Source organism: Lepidochelys kempii, chromosome 23, assembly GCF_965140285.1.
Source record: "Lepidochelys kempii isolate rLepKem1 chromosome 23, rLepKem1.hap1, whole genome shotgun sequence".
In the NCBI taxonomy this organism is placed as follows: domain Eukaryota; kingdom Metazoa; phylum Chordata; order Testudines; family Cheloniidae; genus Lepidochelys; species Lepidochelys kempii.
The window spans coordinates 7,955,969-7,979,004 of record NC_136402.1 but is presented as its reverse complement, the minus strand read 5'-3'; the positions used below and the strand labels follow the sequence as shown (position 1 = coordinate 7,979,004).

Below are 23,036 nucleotides of genomic sequence, written 5' to 3'. Positions count from 1 at the left end.
ATCACTGCACTGTGGCTATTCTCCACCCCCACACCGGGGCCCATAGTGAGTGGATCGGGGCATGGCCAGAAAGCACTGTGCTGTGGCTATTCTCTGCTCCTCCCCCCAGGCCTATAGGGGCAGATAGAGTATGGAGCTGGAATCCACTGTGCTGTAGATATCGGGCCCTTAGGACATGGAGCAGCAGTTAGATCACCTCTGAGGTCTACCTGACAGAGAATAGGGCCAGGCAGGGCCTAGAGAGTACATTGGAGCTTAAATCCACCTCCCGCCATCCTTGCCTCAAGTGCAGAGATGGGGAAACAGACCCCTGATATGTGTTCACCTGTTTTGAATGGTCTGTGGCTCTTGGCCTCGGTGACACCCTTTGGCAGCGAGTTCCACAGGTAAACTATGTGTGGTATTAAAAAAGCATTGATTTTCTTGTATGTGTTGCCTTTGAATTTGATGGGATTTGAACTCGCAGAGGCGTGGGGTGCTGCCTGTGTAAGTGCAAGGCTTATAGAGGTGAGTGGGAGGGGAATCCAACCCAAAGTGCTGGGGGCTGGTCACCAGTTTACCCCTGTCTCCTGCTGGACCAGGACGATTAGCTTATCTCGCCTGGTGTCCTATCTCCTGCAGTAGCTCAGACAAGCAATGGGCAAGCCTGCGACCAGCCCCCACTCTATTCGTGTGCCGTACTCCAGAGCCTCAGACGTGGGGGCGGGTGTGTGGAAGAGCCTCCAGAAATTTCACCTGCCCCCGCGGTATTTAACGGAATAAAATGAAACCATGGCGACAGCGGCTCATTGCCACGGGCAGCAAAACTGCAGCAACAGGGCGTGGTGCTGCCTTCTAGCTCGCCCAAAAGGCAGGGGCTGCACACCTGGGCTGCTGGGCCATCTGATCTGGGTCAGGATGGGCCCTGCTGGCTTTCACCCGGTGGCTGGTCAGACAGAGGGAGGATACAAGGCCTGTTTCTGGCATCCTGGGGAGCTCCATCCTTAGCTCCAGCAGCAGGGCCTGGTGCGGGGGGAGCTGGGTCTGGAGGTGGTGGGATCTAAGCCTTGTTCCCCGGGCGTGGCTCACAGCTGCCGTGCCCCGGCAGATTCCCAACCGTGGCTCTCCGGTGTCCTGTGCCGGCCACTTCCCCACCCCACCCGCCCGATGGTGAGACAGTGGGCCCCAGGATGTGGGATCTGCCCCGCCATGCCCCCACCTCGGAGAGGAAACCCCTGGCTGTGGCTGATGAAAGAGATCGAATTCAATCCTCGAGGGGCCCATTTAGGGATCTGGGGCAAAAATTGGGGACTGGTCCTGCTTTGAGCCGGGGGTTGGACTAGGTGACCTCCTGAGGTCCCTTCCAGCCCTGATCTTCTATGCTTCGAGGTAGCCCAGTACGGGGAGGGGCTGTGAGGAGAGGGCCAGAGACTACAGCCCCCAGGATGCCCCTGGTTGGAACCGAGACTACAGCCCCCAGGATGCCCCTGGTTGGACCAGAGACTACAGCCCCCAGAATGCAGGGCGGGGCGGCGGCGGGGAGCCCCTGGGTCTGCAGACCCCGGGAGCGCCTGCGCAGTGCAACCCGGAAGCGTTGGGAGGAGGAGGAGGAGCTGCTGCTGGGGGCGGGGGCAGCGCGCCTGGCCCCTGCCCTGGGGTAAGAGCTGGGGAGCGAGGAGAGGGGTGGGGGTGGGGAGGGGAGGGGAGGGGAGGGGCAGGGGCTGGAAGGGTGGGGGAGGGGCGTATAGGGAGGGCAGGCTGGGCTGGGGTTAGAGGCTGTGGGGGTGGGGGCTGTGGATATAGGGGATGGGGCTGGGAGGGTTGGGGGAGGGGCGTATAGGGAGGGGGCTGGGAGGGCAGGCCGGGCTGGGGTTAGAGGCTGTGGGGGTGGGGGCTCATGGGCCGAAGGGATGAGCTGTGGGGGATCTGGGGCAGAGGGGAGGGGCTCCTGGGGGACGGGGTAGAGGAGGGGGATAGGTAGGGGAGGGTCTGACTTTTGACGGTGAGTTACAAGGACTGTGCCAAAAAGAAAAGGGGTACTTGTGGCACCTTAGAGACTAACCAATTTATTTGAGCATGAGCTTGCCCTTACGTGTGTGTCGCTCACTGAGCATCCTGTGGTCAAGGCCCTACCAGGCTGGCGCTTCCTTGGTGGCCTGCAAGCCCCTTCCTACCCCTGCCCCCGCATGACCCGGTCACTGGTTTCCATCAGTAATGCAGGGTGTGGTGGGGACTTGTGCCTCCAGAAACCCGAACCTCCTCTCATCCCTGCTCATTGGCAAGTGGTTTCCCGCTGGTGGGCAGCGAATGAGGTGGGGGTTTGTCTGTCTGGTCTGGTTCAGTTTAAGCGTTTTGGGGCAAGGGCCATCTGTTTATACAACACCTTGTACAACGGGGCCCTGTTCTTGGTTGGTCTTTAGATACGACCGTACTAAGCATCATGATTAATAACAAGGATCCAGTTGTGAAGCGGCACCCAGAGAGCCATCCCATTGCAGGGGGGACCCCCTGTGTACAGCTCTGGGGAGACCTCACCTGGGATCCTTTGTTCTGCTTTGGGCACCTCCTTACCAGAAAGCTATTAATGCATTGGAGGGAATTCAGCCACAGGGAGCTGAAAGGATTGATGTACGGGGCAGCGACGCTGAGAATCAAATATTTAGCTTGGCTAAATGAAGACTAAGACCTCAGTTTTTCCTACAGCTCCATGCGGATGAAGTGGTCTACTGGCAGGGAGTTCCCTGCAGGATCGGGGGGGTGGAGGGCAATGGGGTCTAGTGGATAGAGCACAGGAGTGGGAGTCAGGATGCCTTTTTCTGGCTCTGCCACTGTCCTGCTGGATGACTTTGGGCCAAGTCACGGCCCTCTAGGTGCCTTGGTTTCCCATCTGTAAAACGGGGGAAAGGATTCTAACATTCTCTGTAAAACAGTTTGAGATCTACTCGTGAAAAGTGTAAAGTAGCAAGGTGGGATTACGAATTAAGCCCTGAATTGCTGAAACGCCCAAGGAGGGAAAGGACTAATTTAGGCTGTTACAGATGGGTATAACGAGTGGTAAGGGGATTAAATGAAATTTAGGTTGAGTATGAAGGGAAGCTTCTCACCCATCAGATGTCTCTGACTGCGGAGGCCTCTCCCCAATTGGGGCCTTTAAAACTAGGGCTGGGGAAAGCACTCAGAGCTATTGCAAGGTGCAGGCCTGGAGCGGGAATGGCTCAGGTGTGATCAAACTCACTGGTCTTCCCATCCTATGCTGAGGCTGTCCTAGGGAGTTTGAAACCGATCTTCAAAAGGCAGGGCTGCAAAGGTGGGTGGGCTCCCCGAAGGGGTGTCATCACGGTGAGCTGCAGACTGTGCTGAGCATGGTGTGGTCAGGAGCCCTGTGACTCTGAGGATGGGGTGCTGAGTAGGACCGAGTGCAGGGCTGTGGGGAGCTGGGGCAGCTGCCGTTTCTCTGTAAATGAAGCTGTGGCGGAGTGTCAATTAGCCCCATAGTAGCTAGGGAAGGGATGGTGAGTGGATTACGCAGGATACTGGCACTGAATTTTCCTCAGGCCTGGTCTACGCTGCAGACCTACGTCAGTATAACTATATCACTTGGGGTGTGAAAAATCCACACCCTTGAGCCACGTCATTATATTGACCTTAACCCCCTGTGTAGACAGCACTATGCTGACGGGAGACCTTCTTCCACTGACATAGCTGCTGCCTCCCGGGGAGGTGGATTAACTGTGCCGACGGGAGAATTCTCTCCTGTCGGCGTCAGAGTGTCTTCACTTAAGTGCTACAGTGGAATAGCTGCATCGGTGCAGTGTTTTCAGTGTAGACATGCTTTCAGCCAATTGAAGGGGAAAGGAGTCCAGGAGAGCTGGCTGTATTTCAAGGAATCCCTGTTGAGGTTACAGGGACAAACCATCCCGATGTGTCGAAAGAATAGTAAATATGGCAGGCGACCAGCTTGGCTTAACGGTGAAATCCTAGCGGATCTTAAGCATAAAAAAGAAGCTTACAAGAAGTGGAAGGTTGGACATACGACCAGGGAAGAGTATAAAAATATTGCTCGGGCATGTAGGAATGAAATTAGGAGGGCCAAATCGCACCTGGAGCTGCAGCTAGCGAGAGATGTTAAGAGTAACAAGAAGGGTTTCTTCAGGTATGTTGGCAACAAGAAGAAAGCCAAGGAAAGTGTGGGCCCCTTAATGAATGAGGGAGGCAACCTAGTGACAGAGGATGTGGAAAAAGCTAATGTACTCAATGCTTTTTTTGCCTCTGTCTTCACGAACAAGGTCAGCTCCCACACTGCTGCGCTGGGCATCACAACATGGGGAATAGATGGCCAGCCCTCTGTGGAGAAAGAGGTGGTTAGGGACTATTTAGAAAAGCTGGACGTGCACAAGTCCATGGGGCCGGATGAGTTGCATCCGAGAGTGCTAAAGGAACTGGCGGCTGTGATTGCAGAGCCATTGGCCATTATCTTTGAAAACTCGTGGCGAACCGGGGAAGTCCCGGATGACTGGAAAAAGGCTAATGTAGTGCCAATCTTTAAAAAAGGGAAGAAGGAGGATCCTGGGAACTACAGGCCAGTCAGCCTCACTTCAGTCCCCTGAAAAATCATGGAGCAGGTCCTCAAAGATTCAATCCTGAAGCACTTGCATGAGAGGAAAGTGATCAGGAACAGTCAGCATGGATTCACCAAGGGAAGGTCATGCCTGACTAATCTAATCGCCTTCTATGATGAGATTACTGGTTCTGTGGATGAAGGGAAAGCAGTGGATGTATTGTATCTTGACTTTAGCAAAGCTTTTGACACGGTCTCCCACAGTATTCTTGTTAGCAAGTTAAAGAAGTATGGGCTGGATGAATGCACTATAAGGTGGGTAGAAAGTTGGCTAGATTGTCGGGCTCAACGGGTAGTGATCAATGGCTCCATGTCTAGTTGGTAGCCGGTGTCAAGTGGAGTGCCCCAGGGGTTGGTCCTGGGGCCGGTTTTGTTCAATATCTTCATAAATGATCTGGAGGATGGTGTGGATTGCACTCTCAGCAAATTTGCGGATGATACTAAACTGGGAGGAGTGGTAGATACGCTGGAGGGCAGGGATAGGATACAGAGGGACCTAGACAAATTGGAGGATTGGGCCAAAAGAAATCTGATGAGGTTCAATAAGGATAAGTGCAGGGTCCTGCACTTAGGACGGAAGAACCCAATGCACAGCTACAGACTAGGGACCGAATGGCTAGGCAGCAGTTCTGCGGAAAAGGACCTAGGGGTGACAGTGGACGAGAAGCTGGATATGAGTCAGCAGTGTGCCCTTGTTGCCAAGAAGGCCAATGTCATTTTGGGATGTATAAGTAGGGGCATAGCGAGCAGATCGAGGGACGTGATCGTCCCCCTCTGTTCGACATTGGTGAGGCCTCATCTGGAGTACTGTGTCCAGTTTTGGGCCCCACACTACAAGAAGGATGTGGATAAATTGGAAAGAGTCCAGCGAAGGGCAAGAAAAATGATTAGGGGTCTGGAACACATGACTTATGAGGAGAGGCTGAGGGAACTGGGATTGTTTAACCTGCAGAAGAGAAGAATGAGGGGGGATTTGATAGCTGCTTTCAACTACCTGAGAGGTGGTTCCAGAGAGGATGGTTCTAAACTATTCTCAGTGGTGGAAGAGGACAGGACAAGGAGTAATGGTCTCAAGTTGCAGTGGGGGAGGTTTAGGTTGGATATTAGGAAAAACTTTTTCACTAGGAGGGTGGTGAAACACTGGAATGCGTTGCCTAGGGAGGTGGTGGAATCTCCTTCCTTAGACGTTTTTAAGGTCAGGCTTGACAAAGCCCTGGCTGGGATGATTTAATTGGGAATGGGTCCTGCTTTTGAGCAGGGGGTTGGACTAGATGACCTCCTGAGGTCCCTTCCAACCCTGATATTCTATGATTCTATGATTGGAGGGGCTGTACAGTTACCTGTACACCAATTGTGCAGTTCCCTGAGCAGGGGCTGCACACCTGGGCTTCTGGGCCATCTGGTCTGGGTCAGGATGGGCCCTGCTGGCTTTAACCCAGTGGCTGGTCAGACAGAGGGAGGATTGGCCGTGGAGGTCTGATTTGCATGACAGTTGTGTGGTTGTTTCTCAATAACTGTACAGTAATTATATAAATCCTGGGAGTCTGGAAACTGACCTCAGCCTCCTGTCCATGTGCCCATAACAAACATGGCCTCCTCCACTTCTGGCAACCCTCCCCTCCCTCTCAGCTTCTTGGCCATATTCCCAAGACAAACATGGCCCCTCCAGCTTCTGTCACCCCTTGTTTGGCACTGCACTGCCCCCTCTAATCTGAGAGTACATGTAATCCATCCCCACAAAAATTGGTCTTTAAGCTGTTGGAGTGGAGAGTGTGAAATGGAGCAGAGGCAATGTGATGCAGTGGTTAGAGCAGGACACTTGGGTTCTTTCTATTCTTCTGCCGCCGAGGCAATGTCACTTAATTTCTGCTCATTGATTTCTCTCATCTGTATAATGGAGACCCCAGTTGCCCTACCTCCTGGAGCACTTTGTCTGAAAAAACACCACCTAATGCTTAGTAATGTATTGACAAGGGTGGGATCAAGTGGAGCGCCAGGGTCCAAAGTGGGGTAGCCACGTTTGGTGAGGATGTATGGCTGGTGAGTTCTCGAGGCAGCAGGCGAGGAGGCGAAAGGAAAGAAGCTCAGTATAACAACTGGGAGGTGAACCAGGTAACAGCCTCATGCCAGGCTAACCTGCATCTTGGCCTCAGAGTTCATTCCACTTGGGACATGGGGGTCAACTCATCTGAGCTGCTCAGGTACAAACAAGAATCAGCGGGATAGAAATGCCGTAAACAGTTCCTCCACCCCACGCCATGTGTACAGAGAAATTAGACTTTTTTGTGTGTGTGCTTCCTCCTTCATAGCTCAGCTTGCTTCGTCCATGCCCCACAGTTGGGCTGGGGTTTGAGAGGCGGGTGCTGCCCCCGAAGCATGAATGGGTTGTGTAGGCCTTACACAAACAAATCAAAAGAGCTTGAAATGTTCCTGGAATCCAGCTTGTATTTCAGACTAGGCAAAGGTGCTGCCTTCTGGCCGAGTCCTGAGGCGCTCAAGCTGGATGATCTGAGGGCATTTCCCAGTGGGAAGCGGGTTTTCTGACTGGAGGCGGGGTTCGTACGCGCACTAACCCTCTGGTTTGGCCTGGGGTCATGAGGTTAGCTGGAAGGAGGAAGGAGGAAGGCACGCTGATGCTAATGGGTTTCCCAGGAAAGCCCTGGGGAAGTGCTGGCCCAAAAGGGGAATCCGCTCCTCAGTTGGAGGAAGGGGACTGTCCAAATAGCAACCAGCATTTGCTCTGCTTCAGGACCTTTGCTGCAAATACTCATCAGCCAGGCCTGGCCAGCCTCCTGCAAGGCAGGTATTATCCCCTTTTATGGATGGGGAAACTGAAGTTCAGGGACGGGAAGGGGCTTTCTCAAGTTGATGCCATAGCTGGGAGCGGAACCCAGGAGTTCTGACTCCAGCATATTCTCCTGGAGCTCGGAGTCGAGCTTGTGAGTTCATTTCTCTGGACATTTCTGCACCTAGATGTCCTTTTGGCCTCTTCTGCTACTGCAGGAGGTGGGGCACTGGGCTAGCTGCACCGTTGGTCGGTTCCAGTTCAGTCCTGATTCCAGCGGTAGCCTGTCCTAATTGGTTCAGGAAGAGGTAAACCCCTCCTCCCCCACTATTCAACTGACCAATCAGATAGTACTGTACCACTGTCACCACTGGAGAGGGGGGATACCCTCCTTCCTGCCCTCAAAAAACTGGTGTTGAAGGGCTCCCTGGAAATACCTGAGCTAGATCAAACTGTTTGGCAAATGCGCTGGTACTCGAGGTTCACTAGCCCTTGTGACTTTAATCCTAGTGGATGCTTTCCTTACCTTTAAATGCCTAATCCCTTTCTGAGTTCTTTGCTTCAGTAATACCCTGCTGCAGTGCGTTCCACAGATGAATGACACATGGTGTGTTAAGTATGCTCAGAGATATGCCCTGGGGTTACCATTTTTGATCTCCAGCTTTGCACCACCCTTCTGCTCTCCAGCCCCTGTGTGCTAGATCCCTGGGGAGCTGATGGGGCATGCGGATGCGTGCATCAAATGGGTGGGAGTTCGTAAATGTCAAATTCCTACCTACGCCCTGGCTATAAAACAATTGTCACCTGGTGAGGAAAGGCCTCTGCTGAGCATCACAAGACCAGCCCAGGTTCAGCAGAGTCAGACGCTCCTGTAGGTGTGGCTGGGATTGAGGCTAATCGAAACTCTGGGCTAAGATGATCTTGTGCAAGGAGGTGGCGTTTGTCATCGTGCAGTTTGGGGCAGCTGAGATACTGGAGAGAGAGGATCCCTTTGCTTTGAAGCGTTAGGCCTAACTGCAAGGGGCATGATGCTATCCCTCCATCTGGTACTTATAACACCCTCTTCATCACAGTCTCTGACATGTCCAGGGGTGGGTCGTCTGAATGGCGGGCTTTGGGTTGAGGAGAGGTGGCCGCAGGACCAAGGCTTTGAAAACACAGCAAATCATGAGCATTGTTCTAGGACTGCAGCAGAAAGCGCTACACCTCTCATGCTGCATCTGCTGCTTTCAGCCACCCCGTTCCTAGAGCTGGGAGCCCACTTCCCGCTGGGTGCCCAGCTACGGAGAAGCAGCGAGACGCTGCAGCAATGGGCATGCCGGAAATTCATTGATTGCTGGAGCTTGGGGGGACCTGGGCTGAGTTTGAGAGCAGAGCTGGGATGCTCAGGCAGCTTCCTGTCTGATCTAACTATGCAGCTGGCTACAGGTGTTGGCAGCCAGCTGTGGTCATGGGGGGGACCCGCCCTGGAGTGGCGGGCGAGGAGCCAGATGTGCAGAGCAGAGCTGGTAAATCCCCCTCACTTGGAAGCTTAGGGTGTCGGCTCTGCCCTTGCAAGGTCTTTTGGGGGGGAGTGTTTCAGTTCTTAGATCTATGGAGCCCTCTCCTCTCAGGCATCCCAGACACTCCTCCCTGAGCTGCTTGCCTGTGTACCAGGAGCTGCTGTCCCTTTAAATGCAGCTTGTCAATCAGTGCAGGAAGGCAAGGGAACATCTCAAATTGGTAACTCTGTTGCAGAAGTGAAACGCTCAGGAGGTGCCTAAAGGCAAGGGAGATGGGCAGATGGCACCAGCTTGGCTTAAAGGGGTGTCGCAGAACTCACTGGCCCAGTCCTTGCCCTGCTGAGATCTTGCGCCTTGTCATAACTCCTGGCATTGAGAACTTGGGGGTCCAGAATACTGCGTCTACACTAGGCTCACCTGGGACCATCTTGCCTCCGTCATTTGCTTTCCTCTCTAGCCTGCCTCTCCAGCCCTAGCTGCTTCTCGGTTCCTTTCCTCTGAGTTGCGGTTCTTATGGCACAGGAGCAGACCCGACTTGGAGGAAAGTTGGGGATGGAGGAAGCCCAGAGAGCAGTGAAAATTCAGGGCAACTTTGAATTGGACTTGGAGAGAGGAAGAAAACTAGTGAAAGGAAGCAGGGATGTTGGAACAGGGGAAGCCGGCACAGGGGGTGTTGTATTTGGGAGCGGGTGGAGATGTCTTCTAAGACTTTGTTTGTGTCCTGTTCAGATTTTTTCCTGACTAGCCCCTCTTGGCAAACAAGTGGCCGTCATACCTACACAGTGAGCTCTCCAGGGCTCTGTCTTTGTTACTTGCCTACCACGCTGGGGAGCTGATCCACCACCACTGGGTGCTACTGTAATGGCGAGAATCTCAGGAGGAGAGGGCACTGGGTCTAATCCTGGCTCAGCCACGGACTTGCTGGGGGACCTGGTGCCTCCAAGCTGGGGTGTGAGGATGATGAATTTTTTGCAGAGGTTTCTCTAGAAGCATTGGCTGGGCGCTGAAGGGGCTTGGGTGGCAATTCTCCATAAGCTGGTGTTCAGGCCGTAATCGACCTGCTCCTCCTTTCCTTGCGTATCTTTGCCTTTGCTTTGTGGCGACCCCAAGCCGCCAGCGTCTTCCCCTTCCACAGAGCCACTGTGCAGCTCCAGGGGCAGCATGTGCCCCGGACCCGCTCGCAGTCTGTGCCCTCTTCGGGTGAGTTTCCAATGGAAAGATGCCCAGAAAGGGACACCAAAGTCCCAGACTGATCGGGACTGAAATCATGCAAAGTTCCATGTCCGCCAACATCTCTCCAGCCAGGCCGGCCTGGCTGCGGCTCTTCCGCTACCCCTTCATCATCCCGGGAAGCAGGGGTTTCTTTGGAGCTCAGAGGTGTGCCCAGACATGGGCCGGGGGGAGGGGGGTACAATTAATACAGGCACGGAGACCTGGAAGCCTCCTTGTTCAGGGTACATCCTACCTCTGGCTCTGCCGTTTCTGTGTGGCCGCATTGGAGGGATTGGTCTGATGGACAGAGACTGTGTAATCCCACTGGGGGCTTGTGCGTGGCCTAGAGAGGGAAAAGGAGATTTTACTGCTGCCGGCTCCAGGAGGTCAAGTGTTTACAGAGCGAAAGGACCAGGGTTCTAATCCGGGCTCCCTCCGTGCGTGGGTGGGATGGTGGCTGCAGGACAAGGGGAGCTAGGTGTGTGTCGTAGAGTCCAGCCCTGCCGGGTGTTGCCGTACAGCCAAGATTTGCAGGCTCATGCAGTGGATCTAGCTCCCCGTGGATGGAGTATGAGCATAAGCAGTATGAAGGTGGCGTCAGCCCTGAGGCCAAGGAGTGTGTCTGCTGCTGCAGAAAGGCTGGTAGGGGAAAGAGGACACCCCAGCACACCACCAGGATAACGGGCTGGAGGATTCTCCTTTGCTTGGAGTCTTTCCAGCAGCTGGGGTGTGTCTATTTCTAGCACCCCCAAAATTACTATCTGCTGGGTACATTCTCTGCTCTGGGTTATGCAGGAGGTCGGGCTGGGTGATCCCAGCGGCGTTCCCTTCTACAATTAACATGCACTGGGCCAGAATGCAAGTGCTGGGCGGATCACACCTCGCCATCCTCCCAGGCTGTCTGCAGAGTCAGGCGGACGTTGCGGCATCAGGTCGTGTGTGGACCATGAAGAGATAAGGCCCCCAGCTTTCCAGGGGAGGTTTGCCTGCTGCGTCCCCAGCTGGCTTGCCAAACCGAACCAGGGAGCTCCAGGAAACCGAGATGGGGAAAGACCCTAAAATTTGGATGCTGCCTCTGCTGCCCGTGGGAGCAGAACTGGGGTTTGGTCTGTGCTGCTGTCCCCAGCCCCCTGGGCTCCTGCTTCCAACTCTGCCCTGACCCAGGAGCGCTGAGAGCTGCGCATGGCTCACAGAGGGGGTCCTGCCGGAGACTTTCACCTCGAGGTCACCCGACCCCGCTCCGCGGTGAGCAGACGCGTGACCCCCGTCCTAGTGAGGCTTCATCCGAAGCCAGAGGGTGGCAGGCAGACCCTCCCTGGCCGGGCGGGTGTTGGCAGGGCAAGCTGTGTCTCCAGGCTGGCGCCGAGGCCAAGGAGGGGGCGTTGGCGCTGGATTCTCCATGTGTTCCGCTCCTGGGATAATCCCTCACCCTCCCGCGGCCCGGCCCTGCGCCTGCGGCCAGGCTGGGGAAGAGCGCCACGCTCCCTAACCAGGAAGCCTCTGGGTAGGCTGAGGTTCTGCTGTCAGCCATATATGGGCATGCCCCAAACTCGGCCTTCTGATTGGCTGCCAGCGCCATGCATATGTCTGTCAACAAATGGCTGGAGCGGGCGGGCGGAGAGGGGGGAGGTCGGGATCAAAGGCCCCTATTGTACTGTAGGGACCGGCGGGCCCGAGTGATGGGGGCGCGGCCCCTTTAAGGACCAGGCGCCCCCTGGCAGCCGGAGCGCGGCGGCCCTTGGGGAGCAGATGCCGGCACGGCCCAGCCCTGGGTGGCTCCGGTGCCGGCCCCCCCCAGCCCCGCGCGGAGGCTGCGCTGCAACCTGTGGCTGGCCGGGCCCCAGCAGGGAGGGGGCCGCAGCTGGGATCGGGCGCGGATCGGACCCCCCGGCCTTGGGGGGCTCGGGTAAGGGGGGGCGGGGCGGGGCGGGGGGGGGGCTTGAGGGCGCGCTGGGGGCTCGGGCTTTGAACCCTCGCCGGGGCCCGCCTCGCGGGGCACACGCCGGGCTCCTCACTCGCCTCTTCCTGCCTGGGGCCGAGCCGCCCCCGGCCTAGGCCTGTTGTGCCGTGGGGGTGCAGCTCCACCCCCCCCCTCCCGAAGGTGGATTAGCCCCGTTCTACAGGTGAGGGGGGAAACTGAGGCACGCGGCGACTAAGTGACTTGCCCAAGGTTGCCCCCCCCCCGGGAGGGGGGGCTGTGTGGTGAAGCTCCCAGCGCTGTGCGGTATCCGCCAGATCCCCCCTCCCTGCCCCCCAGCTCCGGGGGCTGGGTCCCTATTAGACCCTGGCAGGAAGCTGAGGCAGGCCCAGCTGGATCTCTGGCATGGGCCTGATCCCTGGGGTTGGTTTCTTCCCAAATTCTGGCTTTTAGTACCAGAGCCGTTTGTTTGTTTTTAACTTCAAAGGGACCCCCCCCCCCCCCTCCCAAATCCAATCCGTGCCAGAACCAGCGAAAGGGGAGGGGAAATGCATTGCTCCTCTTGGGGGGGGGATGCCCCACCTGAGACCCGGGATCCCTCAGGGTGGGGCGGACAGGTGCAACAACCGGCCCCTCTGAGCTTGAAAAGCAAGTCAGCTTGGGAGAGGCAAGGGGGAAATCGGGCAAGGTCTGAGGGGGGGTCCAAGTGGTACCCTCATCCCCCACCCCCAAACCACTCTCCTGCCTGCAGTGTGGCACCTCCCAAGTTTTAGGGTGGTGTGGATGAAAGGGCCCAGCAGATAAGCCCTCGGGGAGCAGGTTTGGGGCCTGTCCCATCCCCTGTCCATCAGGATCATGCTGCTCTGTGCATGGTTAAAATAACGCTGCTTGAAGGGCGGGAGTCAAACCTGGTCCTGCTGGGCTGGCTGGCTGTATGGGCTTCAGAGCCAAAGCCAGCCCTGCGCTGCCCCGGGTTAGGCAGAGCCTGCCGCCGTGGGCCGGGTATTGCACGTTCTCCACTCAGGTTTCTGGGAGCGTCTGGTGCTGGCCGTGGCCTTGCGAAGGACTCGATGCCTTTCTCCGCTGCTCTGATCCGTTATGGCAGCGCCTGTCTGTGATCCTAAGGGCGCCGCCAGCTATGCTCCCTCCAGAGCCCAGTGGAAGGCCGGCTTGCAGGCCGCTCTGGCCAGTGGCAGTGAGTCCCATGGACTCCAATTGCTGGGGTGGGCATGGTCTGTGGACCCTCAGCATAACAGTAGAATCATAGAATCATAGAATATCAGGGTTGGAAGGGACCCCAGAAGGTCATCTAGTCCAACCCCCTGCTCAAAGCAGGACCAATTCCCAGTTAAATCATCCCAGCCAGGGCTTTGTCAAGCCTGACCTTAAAAACCTCTAAGGAAGGAGATTCCACCACCTCCCTAGGTAACGCATTCCAGTGTTTCACCACCCTCTTAGTGAAAAAGTTTTTCCTAATATCCAATCTAAACCTCCCCCACTGCAACTTGAGACCATTACTCCTCGTTCTGTCATCTGCTACCATTGAGAACAGTCTAGAGCCATCCTCTTTGGAACCCCCTTTCAGGTAGTTGAAAGCAGCTATCAAATCCCCCCTCATTCTTCTCTTCTGCAGGCTAAACAATCCCAGCTCCCTCAGCCTCTCCTCATAACTCATGTGTTCCAGTCCCCTAATCATTTTTGTTGCCCTTCGCTGGACTCTCTCCAATTTATCCACATCCTTCTTGAAGTGTGGGGCCCAAAACTGGACACAGTACTCCAGATGAGGCCTCACCAATGTCGAATGGAGGGGGACGATCACGTCCCTCGATCTGCTCGCTATGCCCCTACTTATACATCCCAAAATGCCATTGGCCTTCTTGGCAACAAGGGCACACTGCTGACTCATATCCAGCTTCTCGTCCACTGTCACCCCTAGGTCCTTTTCCGCAGAACTGCTGCCTAGCCATTCGGTCCCTAGTCTGTAGCTGTGCATTGGGTTCTTCCGTCCTAAGTGCAGGACCCTGCACTTATCCTTATTGAACCTCATCAGATTTCTTTTGGCCCAATCCTCCCATTTGTCTAGGTCCCTCTGTATCCTATCCCTGCCCTCCAGCGTATCTACCACTCCTCCCAGTTTAGTATCATCCGCAAATTTGCTGAGAGTGCAATCCACACCATCCTCCAGATCATTTATGAAGATATTGAACAAAACCGGCCCCAGGACCGACCCCTGGGGCACTCCACTTGACACCGGCTGCCAACTAGATATGGAGCCATTGATCACTACCCGTACCTAGAACCACTGTGCTATACCTCTCCAAAGGCTTGATACCCCCATTTTACAGATGGAGAAACTGAGGCACAGAGGGGCAGTGACATGGTAAGAGTCTCACAATGAGTCAGGGACAAAGCTAGGAATGGAACCCAGGAGTCCTGGGCCCCATCTGCTGGAGCAGTCTGCCTGGCCTGGGGTGTTGGCGGGATGCTCCAGCTGCCCCATTGGCTCCCCAGCTCTTGCTTTTAAATGACTCTCTGACATCTCCCTCTTTTAATTCCAGTGGCAGATCAGACTCCTTGCTGCCCTCCCCTGGCCTGCCTCTTGGGCTGATGCCCATGGCTGTCAATGCTGCGTGGATTTCTGCGTGTCCCTCCCTCCCCACCACACACACCTGGCAGGCTGGGTCTCTGTCTTGCTGACAGTGTAACCCACTGCACAGGGAGGAGTTTCACTGGCCGTCTCTGAGTGCTTTGGACGTGCCATACGGCTGAGTGGCCAAGGGAGCCTGGGCGGGTGCCTTTCCTGGCTCCCCATGTATTCAGATTTGCCACCTTAAGTGTCACGTTGACACGGATTTTTTTTTTTCCTTTGGCATTATGTTTTCTTTCTTGTAAGCCCATCCGTGCCCTCAAATTCTTGCTTTGAAGTCACCTTCCTTTGACTGGTCCAAGCTCCTGTGAGGGCTTCTGACTGCTACCCCTTGATCTGCCTGAGTTTAGGAGTGGAGACGGCTACTCAGTAGTGCTTTGTCCCCCCGGCTCCTGCAGTGCCCCCAACCTGTGGAGCGTCAAATGCAGGTTTCTTTCCCCCAGTCCCACCCCTCCCTAGCAGGGGCAGGATAGCGAAACTGAATGTGTAATGAAAGGAGTTTAGGTTTTGCCTGATGAGCTTGTGGAACTCATTGCCACATGATCCCGTTGAAGGCAAGTGTTTGGATGGCTCCAGACAAGGACTAGGCGTCTGTGTGGATAAAGGCACCGCCTACAGATAGATGTGGTAGGATATAGGTGTAAGTTTCGGAGGGATCTAAGATCTGGTGCCTAAGAGAATGAGCTGATCACTAACTGGTGGGTTGGTGGAAGGAGGAAACTTTCTGGGAGCAGCCGTGTTAGTCTTCTGGGAGCAGCTATTCCATAATTGTCCACTGGGGGTTTCTTGCACCTCCCTGTGAAGCAGCCGGTGTAGGCCACTCTTGGAGCCGGGATACCAGGGTAGATGGGCTCCTGGTCTGATTAATTCTTCTGTGCATCTCTAGCCCCGCTGGCCCAGGGAGTGGGTTCTTTGTTCAGTCTGTCTCCCAGAAACTCATCCCAATGAACAGGCAGCTGCCTCGGACGCGGGCATTTGGTAGATGCGCCAATCGCTTCTGCGACCATGCCCGGGATAAGTGAAACTTGATGCAGCCCCAGGAGCAGAACCCGTCTTTAAACCGCCTCCCCTCTCTCCTCCCCACCTGCCTGCTCTGGCTCCCCCAGAGATACTGAAAGAGCCAGTTGGTTCTGGTGGGTCAAAGCGTCTCACCCCATCTATGGCCCGCCCTGCAGGAACAGATTAGGTCCAGCAGGCAACTTTGGCTGCCCCCAGCCCTGAACTCCTAAGTCCCCCTCATATTTTATTTTGTCAAATGAAGATACCATCAGGTCTGAGGATAACTCACCCCCATTCTTTCCACAGCATTTGGAAATGGGGGTGAAGACATGGGACTTGGGAGTCAGGACTGGGTTCTGGTTTTGGCTCTGGGATGGGGGGAGTGGGGTCTAGTGGTTAGAGCTGTTGGGGCTGAGAATCAGGACTCCTGCCTTCTTGGCTCTGGAGGGGGAGTGGGGCCTAGTGGTTAGTTGTGGGGGGGGGGCAGGTGTCCGGACTCTTGGGTTCTACCGACTCTGCCGTGGAGTCACCGTGTCCCTGTGCCAAGTCTTGTCTCCCTTCCCTTGTGGAGCGTGCTGGGCTGTGCTTGTGCTCGCAGGAAGCGAGTGACTTACTCCGCTGGACACGTAGGGAGCAGCATCGGCTCCAAGAAGAACCCAGCCCAGCCACGGGCAGCCTCTGACTGGCACGTAGCTGGCCCTGGGCCAGTGCTCTTGTCTGGTGTCACTTGCAGGTGGCCAGCCTCTAACCACAGTCCTGTGGCGGGGGGGCTCTGTGCCTGGCTGTCCTCGCTAGCAAGGGGTCCTTGGCTGTGCTGTGCCCAGGCGTGGCCGAATGGGAAGAGCTGGCGTCAGGGAGGGGGCCCTGTAGCCTGTCCTCCCTTGAGGGCGTGGCCTGTGATTCTGTCCCGCTTCTCTGGGGGCTGTAGGCTGCAGAGGAAGGGATGCAGCCCTCCTTCATACCTGAATGCATCCTGGTAGGGGGGGTGCAGGCTGTGGGCATGAGCCCCTGGGGGCAGGTGGGAGCGAATCTCCAGGGGCAGACTGTGGGCATGAGCGTCGGGGTACAGTCTCATTGGGGCCTGAGTTCCTGCCTCATCCCCGTCTGGCCTCTTGACCCCAGAGAGGGGGTCACAAGTTAGGCAGGGTCTGCCTGGTTAGTAGGTGGGTAGGAGATCGCGGCTGGTGCTCTCCCCTGGCAGCCAATGGTGACCCCAATGCCCCAGCGCAGCGCTAGGGGGCGCTGTGCCGCAAGGAGCGGGACGGGGGCTCAGTAGAGGGCTCACCCCTGGCAGTCAGAGCTGAGCCCAGTGCCAGCCCCAGGGGGCGCTGTGCTTCAGGGAGCAGAGGGGGGGCTCAGTAGGGGCCTCTCCCCTGGCAGTCAGGGCTGGCCCCAGTGCCCGTGCTGTGCTGCCGGGGACACCGTCTTTCCGATAATACGTGACACTGACACTGTGGCCATTGGAAAAAAAAATCCATTTCGTTTTTTGCGCTAAGTGGAAGGATTAACCCCAGTGTCTGTGCAAAATTCAGACTTGTGCCTCTGGGAGCTTGTCCTGCCATTTCGGTGTGATGGGGGATACTTCACTTCCTGTCCCACACCGCTGTCCTGTGGCTGTGTGCGGTTAAACAGCTCCCATGTTCCGCCCCAGAGGCAGCTGTATTTCAGTGGTGATGTGTAGTGCCTGTAACCAAGAGCAGGACTTGAACTGAGAGGCACCATGGGGACTTTTGGAGGGTGAAAGGCCCCATAGCGCAGGGAGATGGGGTGGGCAGCATGTGTGGGGTAGGAGGGCATCTTCTGAGCTGTTGATGCCTGCAAAGTGCTCATTGCAAGCGAGCTTTGTTACGGTAACTTGAGCTGCAAGGGTTGATTGTTCCCAGTCCTGTTTTGCACATTACTTGCTGTTCTAGCTCTGGGCACTGTTTTTTTCCCCATGGTAGCGACTGATCCTGTTTTGCTCTTGGTCTTAACAGTGTCCTGTGGCAGAGAGTTCCGCAGGCTCACGACACACTGTGAGAACATGTATTCCCTCTGCCCCCTTAGGAACTTGCTGCCTTTCCGTTTGGCCAGCTGCCCCCTCCTCCTCGTCTCAGGAGATTGGGCGAATGGAAGCCCCCAACCCGCTTCCCCTAGCGTGCTTGTTCCATCTTTAAAGGGGACGATCCCCAGTGCCACCCCTCCCCTTACAGAAACCTGCACTGACAGCAGAGACCTGCGCTGTGGGGAAGCCAGGGCCTATGGGCAGCCAGGATGGGAGGGGGCAGGGGGTTCAGCAATGGGGTTTGGTGCTGGGCCAGGACACGTCGGTCTCCCCTCCTGCCGGTGGGCTGTGGTGGAGGCCATGTGGCATTAGTTATGGGCTGGCTCATACTCCTAGATCCTTGAGTCTGGAGTGGGCGAACCCCTGTGCTGGTTCCCAGGACGGCAGACCGATTCGTTTCCATCCAGCCTCGCTGATCAGTCTGTGTCTCTCCCTTTCTCCAGGTGGCTCCGAGCCGGTGAAGATCTCGGCGTCCGGCACCAGAGCGCCATGAGCTAGGGGGGCACCACCTGTGCCATGAGCCCGGGATGGATCAGAACACCTTCTCGCACATCCAGCTGTGGTGCCCACGGCCCTTCGGCACCTACTCCCAGAACAAGCCGTGCGGCGGCAGCCTGGTGAAGAAGCCCTTTGGGGACTTTGCCTGCAAAGCCAAGGAGGGGGAGGAGAGCGGGGAGGCCTGCTCCGAGAACACCCCGCCGGCCCCGCCGCCGCCTCCCCTGGTCTCCCCCAGCCCCAGCCAGGGGGAGGAGGGCCGGGTGCTGCTGGACACCTGGTACGTCATCAAGCCAGGCAACACCAAGGAGAAGATCGCCTTCTTCGTGGCCCACCAGTGCAGCAGCAGCAGCAGCCGTGCGAGCACCATGAAGGTCAAGGGCAAATGGGGGAGCGACAGCTCCAAGGCCAAGCGCCGACGGCGCTCACACGACCCCAGCAAGGGCAAGCCGTGCCCGGGGAAGGATAAGGAGGGCAGCAAGGAGGCGGAGGACGTGTACCTGTGCCCGGAGGCCCACGCTGAGCCGGGCGGCGACACGGACCTGCTCTCCGTGGCTGAGATGGTGGCCCTGGTGGAGCAGCGCACGGCGCTGGCTCTGCAGAGCTACTCGCGGCCTTGCCCCGGGGGGGCGCCGGCGGCCCCGCCCTCCCCCGTGGTGTTCCTCTCGGCGGATCAGGAGCAGGCGGACGGGGAGAAGAACGTGGTGGGTGGAGGAGGGGGCCAGGACTGCAGCCGGGTGGCCGAGGCGGTGGCCCATTTCGAGTCGCAGCAGGAGGAGCGGAGCGTCCTGCGGCAGAACGGACTGTGCTCCGAGACGGCCGAGTGCGTGGCCAACTCCCAGCATAGCCCCGGCGAGGTGCGCATCGCCTTCCGCATCTCCAGCAGCCGGGACCCCCGCTCGCCCCCCGAGGTGGGCTCCGGCACCCGCCCCAACTGCATGTTCATGAGCTGCGGCACCGGGGGCCCCGCCACCGGCTCCGGCGCCCATGCCAAGGACAAGATCACCTGCGACCTCTACCAGCTGATCAGCCCCTCCCGCGACTCCCTGCCCAACAACGTGGACTTCCTGCTGTCCAGTGCCGCGCCCAAGGGCGATGGGGCCAGCGAGCCGCCCGACTTGGAGATGAGCTGCGGTGAGAGCCAGGCCTTGCCGGGCAAGCTGGACGCCGGCCCCGAAGGCAGGGCCGGGGAGAAGCTGGGGGGGCCAGCGGCAACGCCCCGGGACTGCGTGGCCGGCTTCCACGTGGACGTGGTGGTGACGGGCGTGGTGGATCAGTGCGTCTTCTTCGGCAAGGACAGCACCAAGAACATGAAGGAGGAGACGGTGTGTCTGACGGTGGGGACCCCCACCCCGGATGGGCTGTGCTCCGCCTGCGAGGATCCGCCCCCCGGCCAGCTCTTCTTCCTTCACGCCCAGGCCCCCCGGCCCGAGGACGCCCGGGAGGCTGCCGGCTCCCTCCTGGACAGCAAGAAGAACAACGGCGAGGGGGGCGTGGAGTGGCCGGACGGGCCGGGGCTGGAGCCGGCGGCCTCGGACACCTCGCTGTGCCGCCTCTACCGGCACGTCTCCCACGACTTCCTGGAGATCCGCTTCAAGATCCAACGCTTGCTGGAGCCCCGCCAGTACATGCTCTTGCTCCCCGAGCACATCATGGTGAAGATCTTCAGTTACCTCCCCACCCAGTCGCTGGCCGCCTTGAAATGCACCTGCCACTACTTCAAATCCATCATCGAGACGTTCGGCGTGCAGGCCACAGACTCCCGCTGGAACAGGGACCCGCTGTACCGGGACGACCCCTGCAAGCAGTGCAAGAAGCACTACGAGAAGGGGGACGTGTCTCTATGCCGCTGGCACCCCAAGCCCTACCACCACGACTTGCCTTACGGACGCTCCTACTGGATGTGCTGTCGGCGCACGGACAAGGACACGCCGGGCTGCCGGGTGGGGCTACACGATAACAACTGGGTGCTGCCCTGCGACATGCTGAGGGACCGAGCGGCCAGGCGGGAGGACGGGAGGTGAGGTGGGGCGGCCAGGCGCTGGGGCGGGAGCCCACGAGGTCTCGTGCGTGTGCGTGTGTGTGTGGGGGGTTTGATTTGTTTGCCTGGCTGTCTGGTGCTGATCTTGGCTGCAGCCCATCCCAAAAGAAATCGACTCACCCACCTGCAAAACTATACTGGGCCGGGGCCAGATCGCCTCTTCCCCCAGCCACTACGGCATCCAGCCCTGCCCGCCTGCCTGGGCAGGGGGTCCTTGCTGTGCCCCGGCTTTGCAGCTTGTTGGTGGCTTCGGGGGGAGCGGTTGTGAATTCTCCTGCTAGCCTTGTGTCCAGCCCTTCTCATCTGCCGCTCCTACCTGCTTGGTGAGCACTGGTAGGTTATCATCGGTGGATTCATCCCCAATCTCCTTCCCCCTTTGCCGGAGCAGAGCTCCCCTCAGCCCATCTGTCCTGCTGCCAGCGGGCACGTGGCAGCCCCCGCCTACCGAAAGGAGCGTGTGATCGGAGCCAGGCTCTGCTGCCTGAAGCTGTGAAACCCCCACCGCTGCTAGGGCCCGCTCCTCCCATGCCCTCGTTCGGGGGGGCACCGCACCCGTTCTGATCACTGATTAGCCTCTCCAAGAGAGGGCTCCCGGCCCTGCGGGCTGGCATGGCGAGCGTCACGCCAGCTGGGGGTCCCGTTTCCAGTCCGAGCTGCTCACACGAACACACATCGGGGGACAAGAAATCAGCCTCTGGAGAGAGAGGCAGGCCCACTGGTAGAACCCGTCACGAGACCAGCCAACCCTGCCCCTGCTCAGAGCCAGCGAGTGGGTCACAGCAGCAAGGGAGCTGGAGGGGATGCCCCCCCCCACGAGAGAGCCCCCTTTGTCCCCATCCTTGCCTACATGCAGCAGCCTCTCTGAAGCCGAGTGGCAGCTTGTCGTAGCCGTGGGTTTCTTAGCATGATGGCCACCAGTTGACTTTGCCAAGCTGCTCAGACACCTGGGTTCTCAGCGAGAGGGGGTGGTGGCTGCTGGCCTCCCTCTGGCCGTCGGCTGGTTCCTCCCCTTCTAGCCACGTTGCTTGGGGGAAGGGGGATTGTCCATGGGGTTGGCCCCAGCCTGGCTCCGGTCGCTATCGGCCAGTGTCACCGGCTCTTTGGGGTCCCGTCCTGTAGTTCTAACCCCCGTATGGACTGGTGGGCAAAGGAACCCAGCTCTCCACTCCCCACAGGCCGGAGCGGACCAGTTCCAGGGGAGGGTGGGCATTTCTGTAACCGCCAGGCCAGCCCCACAGCTGGAATGAGTTGGCCTGATGGCTTCAGTGGTGCCAAATGACATGCCAACTGGGGGTCTGGCCCTCAGCCTCCCCACCCGTGCCTGGAACTGGGGCTAATGACCAGAGCAGCCTTTCACCCTGCCTCTTTGCCCCCTGGGGTCCTGATTCCTTCCCCCTACACACGGCCTTATCCCCTCATTGTTCCAACCTCATCCAGCCGGGTGCTGGGCTCCCACCAACAGGGTCGGGGGCGCTTCTCCCCCAGCTGCTGACTGTTCCACTCCCTCCCTTTTTGCGGCCTTTTAATTTGAACCCACAGATCTTATCCCCTCTTCCTCCCACCCCCCACCACAAGTTGCCTTGAAATCCTAGCCCTAGTCTCTTGGCTTACACACAAGCATGGTGGGGCCCTACCAGTTCTTGTGTCACTGGGCTCATGTGGCCAATGGCTACACCTCAATTCTCGGCTAGCATCATGGTCCGAAATCAGGGGGCCATTCCCTGCCTTCCCCGTCGGGCCCATTTGCATCCCCACCCTCTTGCCCTGAGGAGGCCGTCGGCCCGTGGTGCTCTAGTCCCCAGGTGCCGATCTGGTTCCGGATCCCCCGGCACGGGCACAGCTCCGCCTGGTATTTATACGCCTGTCTCTGTGCATGTGTGACTTTTCAAATGACTGTTGAGTGGAAAACAAATTAAACAACAGGAAAACTGACTCGGGGGGTGATTTTTCTTTTTTTTTCCTCGTCCCCTCCCCTGTCAAAAAAGGGCTTTTGAAAGATAGAGAAATTGCCTCCTCCACTTAGCTGGCTCCCTCCTCCAGAATAAAATGAATCATGTCCCCCCCACCACCCAGCCGTGTGGCATTAAAGACTGGTAATGCATTCACCATCTTAATGCCGACCTTTTCCTCTGATAGCTCTTCAGAGCGTGCTCCTGCCCCGTTCTGCCGGGCTTGAAAGGGTTAGTGGCGTTCAGAGTTGTGTGGGAGGCAGCCCCTGTTGAAGTGATGCAGGCAGTCCAGCCATCTGGAGCTGTTATTTCAGGCTCTCTGCAAACTCAGGCAGCGGCTGCCTCACTTCCCCTCAGGTCCCATGTTGGAGGAGCTGCGGAGCCATTTGACGCTTGAGGCAAACTGGTGGGAAAATTTGGATAAGAATGAAAAAAATTGTTTTGGCCAACATTTGCTGTGGTCAATTTGGAAGGCTGAGGCGGGGGGAGCAGAAAGCCCTGTCCTGCTGCAGTGCCTCATGGGAGTTGTAGTTTGGGTGCTTCCTGTTCCTTGTCCCTCGGGACCCAGGCTGGGTGATGGCTTCCAAGATGCACCACGCTCATGGAGAGGGGCCGCTGGCTGCAATGCGGCAAATGAAGTTCGTTTGGGAAGTCTGGCCCATAAAGGGGAATGGGCAAACGAGGCAGCCGTATGCGGCTCCCATGAGCCTCTCTGACTTGAAATTATCTGGGGGGGCTGGGTTTTTTTGATGAACCAAATCTAAGTTGCCTGCAGGAAGCAGATGCCTTTTGTGAACAATTACATTTACTTCTTAACCCAATTACCCATCCAAAAAACAAGGTTTGG

The 23,036-nt window shown here is 57.4% G+C and overlaps 1 protein-coding gene across 3 annotated transcripts; it reads left to right on the top strand.

Annotated features, from left to right (window-relative positions):
* Nucleotides 1–1,535: 1,535 nt before the first annotated feature.
* FBXO46 (F-box protein 46) lies at nucleotides 1,536–22,172 on the top strand. Of its 3 annotated transcripts, none has more exons than XM_078850089.1 (2): nucleotides 1,536–1,636; nucleotides 18,148–22,172. In XM_078850089.1, exon 2 carries the CDS (start codon nucleotides 18,232–18,234, stop codon nucleotides 20,221–20,223), a length of 1,992 nt encoding a protein of 663 aa, XP_078706215.1. In that variant the 5' UTR covers nucleotides 1,536–1,636; nucleotides 18,148–18,231; the 3' UTR covers nucleotides 20,224–22,172. The 3 variants fall into 3 exon arrangements, with proteins under 3 accessions (XP_078706215.1, XP_078706216.1, XP_078706217.1); XM_078850090.1 differs by lacking the exon at nucleotides 1,536–1,636 and adding an exon at nucleotides 11,690–12,002; XM_078850091.1 differs by lacking the exon at nucleotides 1,536–1,636 and adding an exon at nucleotides 12,026–12,219.
* Nucleotides 22,173–23,036: the final 864 nt, after the last annotated feature.